The sequence below is a fragment of the Carya illinoinensis genome, chromosome 10 (assembly GCF_018687715.1).
Source record: "Carya illinoinensis cultivar Pawnee chromosome 10, C.illinoinensisPawnee_v1, whole genome shotgun sequence".
NCBI classification, from domain to species: domain Eukaryota; kingdom Viridiplantae; phylum Streptophyta; class Magnoliopsida; order Fagales; family Juglandaceae; genus Carya; species Carya illinoinensis.
Genome location: NC_056761.1, coordinates 36,931,997 through 36,943,173, shown reverse-complemented (window position 1 = coordinate 36,943,173; position 11,177 = coordinate 36,931,997). Strand labels below are relative to the sequence as shown.

Genomic DNA, 11,177 nt, shown 5'->3' with positions numbered 1-11,177 from the left:
GTTTATTCGATGAATTAATGATACGATGAAACTCAAGTTTTGTTCTTTGTCATACTATGAAACTCAAACTGTCTCCAACCAAACAAACTGAGTCATAATCTGAGAGAGGTTAATGGAAATATTTCCATTATTTTGTCCCTCACTTTTTCCCTAATTTTGACAGCCAGAAGATCCCCTAATCAGACCAACCCGCAAACAATGTCTTGACTAAGTTTGTCTATTAATTAAAAAGGAAAAAGAGAGAAAAAAAACCGTATGAGAAAAGAAGGAAAAGTACAGGTAAAGAGCGAGTTACCCAATAGCATATGCTGAAAGACCCTTTGTTTGATACCTCCTACAGTTCGGTTTTGGGGAGAATATCCGATATGAGAACTCCATGTTAGCCTATGAGATTCCTTCAAGGGAATTCTCGCCCAGCACGCTATCCCGAACGTTTTATCCATCATGTCCCCGAAGCCAGCTCAAACACACACACCGACCCCAACTTATACCCGCCTAGCCTATAATTATATGCAGCATCTCTCCTCCCCATCATGACCACCTCTTTTCTCTCTATAAGTCTCTCCCCTCCCTCTCTCTCTACCTCTCCTTCTTCGTCTGCTTCGTCTCTGTGCGCTCCGATTTCTCTAAAAGCTTCGTGCTTTAGCTCCCTGACTACAAAACCCATTATCCTGTTTTACAAACGGCGGGCTGAGAAGCCAAGAAGAAAACTTGTTGCGGTTAAGTCCAGCGATATGACTATCAGAGAGGTCATGGAAGAGGAGGAGGAGGGACCTCCGTTGCTTGACCTGGATACCGACTCTAGGCCTCGCCGCATTGCGCTCTTCGTTGAGCCTTCCCCCTTTGCGTGAGTCTTTCTCTATTTTCTTCTTAATTTGTTACGAGTAAACAGAGTTCCTAGTGTTTATTCGGATTGGGTTTTCAATAATGAGATATACGTTTCCTCTAATGCTTTGCTGCTTTTGTTTTGACCCGTTTTTGACTTTGCTTTTGGTGATGAATTTGCGATTATTTGCATTATCCGTTGAACTTCTTCTTGTTCGGTTTCGGATATATATTGAGCATCGGATCTGGTAGGAGAGGAGCTTCCTTCAAGACTCTGTCACTGTGAAAATGGTGCGCAGAAAGACGGTCATTTTTTTCTTATTTTCGGAGCTTACATGACATTTGGCTATTAGTTATAGCTGCTTGCTGATTTTGATGGAATTGATATCGGATTATCTTATCTTTTGCCGCACTCTGCCCTTACTTTGTGGCATTGTCAACGGTCTATGAGGCACAATTAGTGCTTGGTGCCTTTTATTAGAAAGAAATTGGTCTAGTCTGCTATGCAATCTAACTGTCTGCTGAGGTTTAGATCTAACTGCATCCTTTCTGGATGATTGGAATGTCTCAGCTATAACTTTGTGGATTTTGTTCTTATGTGATGCATCACTTCAATGGTAGTTTCTTTTTGTAGATGCGTGATTGTGCCAATTTATCATTGGCTGCTTCTGATGTACATGTTATTTGATGAGAATTTCTTCTTGGATGAATTTAGTTTGTTCAAAATTTGCTGTAATTCTATACTCATTGAGATTTTACGGTTATTGGTGCCGTGAGTTCTGAATGTATGATGTTATCTCAAACTTCAAGTTGTATGAGTGGATTTTTTAAGTTAGATGTGGGCAATGTGCATTTTCCATGTGATGCATCTTCATTCCATGTCTTTGGTTATGGGTCATTCCATGCATTTTTAACTTGCTGATAGCTTCTTCAGTTTATCGACAAGTGTATCGGTTTTAAAATTGTTCATTTTCGTGTTGCATACCCATATTGGGTATGAGGCTATGGGCTATTACCTTTGTATCTCTATGCACCTACTGGCCCTTACTTTTATGTTTTCCTCGCTTTTGACAGACCTTGAAACCTACAAGCACAAAATCTAGAAATTATTATTGGTGGTTTCCTCTCATATATCCATAACCAATGTCAATCTGTTGGTTACTCCTATTAAAATATCCAACTGCATTCCAGATTGGAGAAGCCACTCTTAAATTATTGAGGATTTCTTTTTGCTGCCTCTGGACTTTGATCTACTTCCCTCTGTTTTCTTTTCTGAGCTTGAATCTTTTTTTTTTTTGGATAGGTAAAAGAACAATTATATTAATGAGAATGAATTAGGCAAAGCCTATGTACACGGGAAATATACAAAAGAAAAGCCTAAATACATTCTAGAGGCGCTGAGATAAGGAAAAGATCCTCATAATGGATAATTTGAGAAAATGAAGGGTGATCATCGTAGATTGGTGTTGTATGTGCAGGAAGGGGAGAGAATCCGTTGACCATCTTTTATTACATTGTGAGGTAGCTCGAGGGTTATGGAACGAGGTTTGTAGACTAGACTTGGGTTGGGTTATGCCAGAAACAGTTGTGGCGGTTCTTGCTAGTTGGACAGGTCTGAGAGGCAACAACCAGATTAAGGCAATTTGGAAGATGATCCCGATATGCATTATGTGGTGCGTGTGACAGGAGCGCAATGAACAGACATTCGAGGATAAAAAGAGATCAATGGAGGAGCTGAAAGTCTTCTTTTTTAGAACTCTTTGTACTTGGGCTATTGCTGTTAGTTTTAATGGCCAAAATCTACATGAGTTTCTTATTTCTTTTGATCCTACATAGTGTAGGACATTCTTTGTACTGAACGTGGTATCTTGCCTATCCTTTTATTAATATACCTTCTTACTTTTCTCAAAAAAGATAAGGAAAAGAAGTCATGGACAATAGTTCCATTAAGCACAATAGCTGAAAGCCAAAGTAGTAACGTATGTAAAAAGAAATTCTAAAACTCCACCAAAGTGCGCTCCCTATCTTCAAAGCACCGTGCATTCCTTTCCGACCAAGTACACCACATAATGCACAAAGGTATCATCTTCCATATTGCCGCCACCTGAGGACTGTCATAAATGTCCTACCAACAAGCAAGTCAACCACCCTCAATGGCATTGCCCAAGAAACATCAACTCGTATGAAGATCTCATTCCACAATGTTCATGTCACCTCACAATGCAATAATAAGTGATCCACTAATTCTCTATGTTTTTTGCACAAATAACACCAATCCATCACAATGAATCCCCTCCTCCTTAAATTGTCCATGATCAGGATGTTCTCAAGAGCAGCTGTCCATACGAAAAAAGCTACTTTGGAAGGCATGCGAGACTTCAAAATCCTTTTCCATGGGAAAGGCACATTACCTTGTGACTCCAGCATTTTGTAATATGCCTTAACTATGAACTTGTTGCTGCCTTTGGACCTCCACTGTATCCTATCCCCCCGTGCCGTTATTCTTCTTGTGGAGTAGAGCACTCTAAAAAATTTTGCAAAGGTATGCAATTCCCAATCATGATTATCCCTATTAAATAGGACATTCCATTGGTGAGAGCCATGAGAAAATGCAAGTAGATCCACCACGAAAGCCTCCCTGTTGATTGCAATGTTGTAGAGAGATGGGAAAGCTCTTTCAAGAGCATGCTCTTCACGCCAAACATTATGCCAAAACCTAATTCTGGTACCCTCTTCGACTACAAAGCGGATGTGGTTTTCAAAACATGACTAATCCCTCCTACCACAAGCCTACACCATACCCCCCTTGCTATGTTGGAACACTAGCCCCCCAAGCACATCCGTATTGAGAGTTGGGTGAAAACCGACGTATCGGTGCGGTTTTTTGTCCAAAACCGAAACCGCACCGATACCCTTAAATAATGCACATCTCGACCGAAACCGGCCGGTAAATGGGGAGGAAACCGTCGTCCTCGGTCTCGGTGTAACTCCGGTCGGTTCGTCGGCATCTTCGGTGGTTGCGTATGCTGTGAGAGAGAGAGAGAGAGAGAGAGAGAGAGAGAGAGGCTGAAGCCGCGGTGACTGAGATTTTTGATAGTGAGAGAGAGAGAGAGAGATGACGAACTGTATTGTGAGATTAGAGAGAGAGAGGGAGCTGGCGATGGAGGTGGCCCTGCGTGGCTGTGTATGCCTTGAGAGAGAGAGAGAGAGAGAGAGAGAGAGAGGAGGCCAGATGCGGCGGCAACCCTAAAAGCGAAAAAAAGAAATGAGGAAGAAGAGGAACGGGCTGTGTTAACCCTAGAGTTAAAACGACGCCGTTCATTTTATATTTTTTTCAAATACTATGTTCTAAAACGACGCCGTTTCACTTCAGTTTAAGTGAAACGGCGTTGTTTCATATATGTATAATTTAAAAAAAACATTTAAACCATCAGTCGGTTCAGCGGTCTGGCCCAGGTTCAAACCGGGACTGAACTGCTGGACATCGGTTTTGAATAAATTCCACCGTGCGCCGACCGGTTCTACTCTGGTTCCAGCCGGTTCCGATCTCTGGCCTGTCTAAGTCGGTCCCGGTCGATTTTTCGGTATTTTGTACGGCCCTATTGAGAGTGCTCGTAAGGCTTGAATTTGACCATGATCCACTTCGCAGAAGATAGAGTTTCATATGCAAATAATAGATGTGAGATTATGATAGAGCCATTAGTACCATTACCCACCAAAAAAGGGGCTAAAAAACCTCGTTCAACAGTAGCCTTCACCATAGGAAAGGTCCTTAGTAACTCTGAGGATGCTTCGGGGAGGTCATGAAAGGGATATAAGCTCTTCAAGAAATCACAATGACCATCCTTGTCTATATGGGTGTGTACATGTATTGCAGTTTGATGTTGTAACACCCTGCTCCCCAAGTTTAAGAATAACGTCACCTTTAGAAATTCTCAAGAGCCAGAGTGTTACTATTGAACATTGACTTAAAAATATTTTCTTTTATTCTAAAGAAAGCGTTGGGTACAAAGATTCTATAAATAAAATAATTCTTTATTAAAATACTGAGATCATAAAAGAGTGTCCAGAAGCATTTATTCAAATTTCTCAAAAATTGTGCCATAAAAATCATTTCTTAAGTTCTCTATATATGATCTAGGCCATTGTCTTGCCTCCTTGCACTAAGTCCCGTCCTGCAACTCTACCTTCATAAATATTTTGACCTAGGGATGTTTAAAAACATTAAAAAAAAAAAAAAATTAAAATAAGTCGATGATTCAGTAAGAAAACCCATTATTACATAAACATAGTTAACATAAGGTTTTTCATAAAACATTTAATGCCGAGAACTTAAAATCATGATTAATCATACTGATGTTTATGCTATGCATGACGTGTCTTGATTTATTTGGATTGACTTATCTGGTTGGCCAACACACTTAATCCTATGTGCAAGGTTGTGCACTAATTCTCCTGCTACAGCAAAGAAAGCTGACTGTGCATTACTCTAGCATACTACAGTGGACTATGCTTGAGTTTGTGACTTATTCTAAATGGCCATCTGATTACTTGTTCTAAGCTTATTTTATATTTGATCTTATGAAAGCTTACGTGTCTTATATAACTTAAGATGTATGAAATGTATAATATATATATATAACTATAATATGTAGAATAAAACATGATGAATGACGTGTTTGCAAATATAATGACATGTGTGGTATGTAAACACTAGTTTTGAAAGAACTGTCTTTAATAATAATCTATATAACTAGTTAACGTATGTTAATCCTAATTTATGATCAAGCTACTTACCTTGTAGTGTTGTTTTCTAAAAGTTTCTACACAAAATCGATCATGGTGCTGAACTAGGAAGTTTATGGTTTTTTTTCCAAATAACAAGTGAAAGGGAGGTATTTATAGAAAGATTTAGGAGAGGGCGATGACCAGTTTGAGTTAGACTCGGTTAAAGAGTTTTAATGTGAAGTTGACTAGTAAAGTTGTATTCCTGTTAGAATAGAATGCCAACAAGTTCTAGTTCGAGTTCGAGTTGGACTTGTTCATGATCATTCAAGAAGAGAGTTTAAATTTAAAAACATGATGTAGTAGTTCATTCAATGTAGGATTGGCAGTGTCTAAGACTGCGTAGGAGACTTCAATCAGTTATGATTTTAAATTGAAATAAATTTCTAATGGCTGATCTTTAAATTTTAAAAGGAGTTTAACTTGTTCAATAAATTATAGAATAGGATTTAACCTAGTTATTGAGCCTAATTAAAAATTCATAATCAACCTCAATAATTTATCGCTCGTGGGCTTATCCAATATGGCCCATTAAATATAATTTAGGCTCAATATAAATTATTAATATATCGACCTTAGAATTACTGGGCCGGGTCGTTACAGATGTCTTTTCTTTGGGACCCCTTAAGAGGAGAATCCATATGCCGCAGAACTGGTTGTAAGCCCAAGAAGCTGTTCAAACATTCTTAACATTTGAATACCAAACCTTTTAGGTACCATTATAAATACGTTTCATCTGCATTATTATTTTGGCAGAGATGTCAATAATGTTTGACACAATTACATTCTCTGAGATGAGTACAGTTCAATAAGGTCACAAATAAGGCTTTAGCAGATAGTCTAGAAACATGTGAGTTGTGATAAAATGTAGCAGTATGAAAGGTTGATGATCATTGAAAGTGAAATGTTCTCTGTTACTCTTGCAGATATGTGTCAGGGTATAAGAACCGGTTCCAGAATTTTATCAAGTACCTACGCGAAATGGGGGATGAGGTACATTCTTTTTTTATCTCTTCAACTCTTTTATCTGTCCTCGACTTAACCTTTTAATGTTAAACCATCCAAGCCTTAACCTGGCTTCATTGCAAGTTCAAAGCTTAATGTGCATTAGCCTCTTTTAACTGATGTCATGTTTATTAAAAGCTCATTCCTCATGATGATATTGAGATAATATTCCTTAGAAATTCAGATATATTTGGCGTTCACAAGCAGTGCAACAATAAAATCATCCAATCAAGACTGATTTTGAACAAAAGCTTATTCATGTTTTAGCGTTTGTCAAATTAATAATTAGACTGGCGGATCTAATACACAAAAGAAGATTTTAACATCTTTTTATTTTTTATTTTTAATTCTGAAATGTTCTTGCATGACTGATGACATTGGCTCATTGATGCATGGTGTAGGTGATGGTCGTGACCACACATGAAGGTGTGCCCCAGGAGTTTTATGGAGCAAAATTGATTGGATCACGGAGGTTTATCTTGATACTGAATTTGAAATGATTTCTCCTTGTAAACCTCTTCAGCATGCCCTAATTAATCTATCTTACTTAAGACAAGTAGTAGTGAAAAGACCCCTTTTGTTACAAATATTATTTGACCCTGCTGTGGCCTTCCCCTGAATTGCACATTCCAGAGTTTCTAAAGATTAATTTTAATTCTTAACTTTACCAAAGTTGAACTGAAGAAAACGTCCAACCCATTCAGTGACTTTTGAGGTTGCCTTCACTGAACCAAATTGAATCTGACTCATTTTGTTTTCTATTTGCTAGTTTGCTTTCCGTTACTTATCGCTCACCCCCTGTTTGGAACAGCCCTAGGTCACATCTAAAGATACCAAAGTTTTTTCTTTTTACAAATGCTTTCAGCTAGGCCATGACTAAGTTCCTCATAATCGTGTATTTTTTCTGGACCAAATTTCTTGTATCAAGTAATGTTTGTTTATCTTTTTCATGCCTTCATCTTGGATCAAATCTTCATTATTCCTGTGCATCCAAGATATTTTCATAAGGTTGATCATCTAAGATATCCTCATTTAATTCTCAATAGGGCTTACCTTTTTTCTATCCATAAATGTGTTGATTCCTGGTTTAAGGTTTTATTATTTCCATTAACATCAAGCAATCATTCAGTTTCAGATTTATTATTTGTGCGGACCAACTATGTATATTGTTTGACTTAATAACCTCCAATGATTTCTGTTTTGAATAATGATCTGCTGTGAAAACTTTGTTTTTCTGCCCAGTTTTCTCATTTGTCAATTATTACTTCTCCAGCTTTCCCTGCCCCTGGTACCAGAAAGTGCCACTTTCCCTGGCACTTAGTCCTAGAATAATTGCAGAGGTTGCCCGATTCAAGCCTGATATAATACATGCTTCATCACCTGGGATAATGGCAAGTTTTTTATTGCTTCTTGTTTCTTTTTGTGATAGAACTTGTGGTTTTCTTTATTTTTCCTTTTTTCTTGGGGGGGAGGAGGGGTTTCAGAAGTTGAAAAGAGAAGAATATTGCTTTCACTACTTGGTGACAGTTATTGACTGTCACTTGCAGGTTTTTGGAGCTCTGGCTATTGCAAAACTACTGTGTGTCCCCATAGTGATGTCATATCACACTCATGTACCGGTGTGAGTTTAATTCTTTGCTTTACCAAATCTTGTAATGCATATATTACAATTGCCTTCTCATTATTAAATATGTGGAACATCAACAAATTCATATGCATCTTTGCATATAATTATAATCCAAGTGTAAAATTTCCACAAATTTAAGGCAGAGGCCAATTTTTGTTTTCATTGGCAGATACATTCCAAGATACACCTTCAGTTGGCTGGTGAAACCCATGTGGTTAGTTATAAGTATGTGGTGCGCGCCCACAGAACACTCCCCCCCCCCCCCCCCCTTCTGTTTCTTCTCACCACCATTTTTACTTATTGACTGGATATTAAGTTAACCTCTTGGTCGTTCAATTTCAGAATTTCTACACAGAGCAGCTGACCTTACACTGGTGCCCTCAGCTGCCATTGCTAGGGATCTTGAAGAAGCTAGGGTGACAGCTGGTGAGTATGAATGTACAAGTACCTTGTTGAATGACAATATGTAGTTGACCTTAATTATTGCCTCTATGGTATATACAGTTATGCTCCCAATCATTTTCCTAATCTTCTATTTTTTAAGATTTTATTTTCTCCTCCCTGAAAGTGCCCTTTGTTCTAGTATAGACTAAGAAACTTGTGTCATGCCAGGCCGCTGTAGCTTAAGCTGACTTTTCTTACATTTCTTGTTTTCAGCTAACAAAATCCGTCTTTGGAATAAGGGCGTTGATTCTGAAAGCTTCCACCCCCATTTCAAGTCACATGAGATGCGAGTAAGACTAAGGTAGGTCAATTCTCTAGTTTTTTTTTCTGTTTCCTTCTGTCTTCTCATTTGCACGTACTAGGAGTTTCACTTTACTGCTCTACATTTTTGTCCTATGCAGCAATGGTGAACCCGAGAAACCATTGATAGTTCATGTTGGACGACTTGGAGTGGAGAAGAGTTTGGATTTCCTGAAGGGGTAGTTCTCTAGGCACCAAACCTTAAGTTCATATATAGCTCAGGGAGGGATGGGCTTATCATTTCTTGTATTTGTGCCTGTCTGTTCTTTTTGTAATGTTTGACATGGTTTTCTCTGCTCCCTCTGCAATTTTTAACATTTGGAAAACATGTTCTAACAGGGTTATGGATAGGCTTCCAGAAGCACGAATTGCTTTTATTGGAGATGGGCCATATAGGTAATATATCCTCTGACCCATCATGTAGTGCTTTATTTCTTAACGGTGTTGAAGGTCACCCCAAGACAATGTCAGTCATCTTATGTCAGATTCTATCATGTCTATAGCCCATCTCTTGGATGGGGATGGAGATATCACAACAATCAGGAAGAGGTTCCAAAATATTGAATTATGTAGTCTGTCCTAACCAGCTCTAGTATATCATTATTGTGAACTGAGCTCATGTAGCCTACAGAATATGAGGTGTTAATTTAGTTGCATCAAGTTGGCCTGCATTTCATTTTACAAAATAGACATTCTTTCTTGACAGAGAGGAGCTGGAAAAATTGTTTGCCGGCATGCCTGCAGTATTTACAGGGATGCTAGGAGGTGAAGAGCTTTCACAGGCGTACGCCAGTGGGGATGTATTTGTTATGCCTTCAGAATCTGAGACACTTGGGCTTGTTGTTTTGGAGGCCATGTCTTCAGGAATTCCTGTGGTGGGAGTTCGTGCTGGGGGAATCCCAGAAATAATCTCTCCAGAGCAGGAGGGAAAAACTGGTTTTCTTTATAACCCTGGTGATCTTGATGACTGCGTGAGCAAATTGAAGACTTTGTTGCTCAACCGAGAGTTGAGAGAAGCCATGGGGAAAGCCTCACGTGAAGACATGGAGCAGTATGATTGGAAGGCAGCCACCAAAAAGATACGCAACGAACAGTACAATGCTGCCATCTGGTTCTGGCGCAAGAACAGAGCACAACTACTCAGACCTCTTCAATGGCTGGCGAAACGCCTTTTCCCGTCCCCAGAAGTTATATAAGTGATGGAAAATTGTCTTGGGGTTTTCATTACTGCTTTTTGCCATCTTTGCTCTGGACTTCAACGGAACTCTTGTGGGAAGTACGTGTGATTGATTGCCATGCATTCGTCTGTTGTATATAATGACCATAATATGGTCAGATGTGCTGTATTTTGTGGCATATTCTGTCGGTTTCATGTAATAACATTGGCAAGTTTTGAAGCCTAGTGTTCCGTACGTGTGGCCTTCATCTCTGTAATTTTCGTTCTTCCACAAGAATGGCTTCTTATACATGTTTTTAAGAAACTATATATACATTCAGATGTATATATTCATTCTTATAGCATATATGAGTTTTTCAAAGACTGTAAGCCTGGATTTATCAGAACCTCTAGTTGAAAGTCAAGTTTTCTTCCCGGCAGAAGTTGCCGTCCTTGCGCAGAATATATGGTCCAGGCGTGGGCACCATGGTCACTATTTCAGTACATCCCCTGAATCATCTGTGCCACTGGCTTTGTAGTTTGTATGGTTGGGGACGTTCTCAACTCCTTAATGAGGCATTCAACCAAATAATTATGTAACATTCTCCACGTTTGACATCAGATTTCTTCAGTGGAATGAATGCCTTCATTTGCCATGGAGTTGAGCATTAAGTTGCACCGTTTAGATGCTGAGGTGATTTCAGATGATGAGTTGATATGTAAATAATAATATTTTATGTCTTATTAAGATGTGTTTAAATGGTTGAAATAGATTGAGATATGTTTTAATTTTTTTATAAGAAGTTGAAAAAGTATTGAATTCTATTAATGATTAGATTGAGATAATTCAGCTCAGGGTACTTCTACGTTATCCCAAGGTTTTCTCTATGGGATGCCCGGCGGCCAACCGTGAAGGACACCGGATTTTGCATTACCCACGGAGAGAAATTTGTGAACATCCAGATTCGTTAAAGTTCTCTCTTAACTCCCAAAATCTTAAATATAGGAGAAATATATATTAAATAAATCTCGTAA

At 38.7% G+C, this 11,177-nt stretch overlaps 1 protein-coding gene across 1 annotated transcript; it reads left to right on the top strand.

Annotated features, from left to right (window-relative positions):
* The first annotated feature begins 276 nt into the window (after positions 1-276).
* Positions 277-10,567, top strand: LOC122279384 (sulfoquinovosyl transferase SQD2-like). The gene is made up of 11 exons (XM_043090014.1): positions 277-847; positions 6,537-6,603; positions 7,017-7,087; positions 7,889-8,006; positions 8,163-8,236; positions 8,412-8,467; positions 8,585-8,668; positions 8,900-8,987; positions 9,088-9,165; positions 9,326-9,382; positions 9,693-10,567. The coding sequence occupies exons 1-11, from the start codon at positions 534-536 to the stop codon at positions 10,180-10,182; spliced, it is 1,497 nt and encodes a 498-aa protein (XP_042945948.1). The 5' UTR covers positions 277-533; the 3' UTR covers positions 10,183-10,567.
* The last annotated feature ends 610 nt before the right edge of the window (positions 10,568-11,177 follow it).

Coding starts and splice junctions, on each gene's coding strand:
- LOC122279384 (XM_043090014.1), top strand. CDS start 534: ATGACCACCTCTTTTCTCTCTATAAGTCTCTCCCCTCCCTCTCTCTCT. Junction 7,088..7,888: donor AAATTGATTGGATCACGGAG/GTTTATCTTGAT, acceptor TTACTTCTCCAG/CTTTCCCTGCCCCTGGTACC. Junction 9,166..9,325: donor AGTTTGGATTTCCTGAAGGG/GTAGTTCTCTAG, acceptor ATGTTCTAACAG/GGTTATGGATAGGCTTCCAG.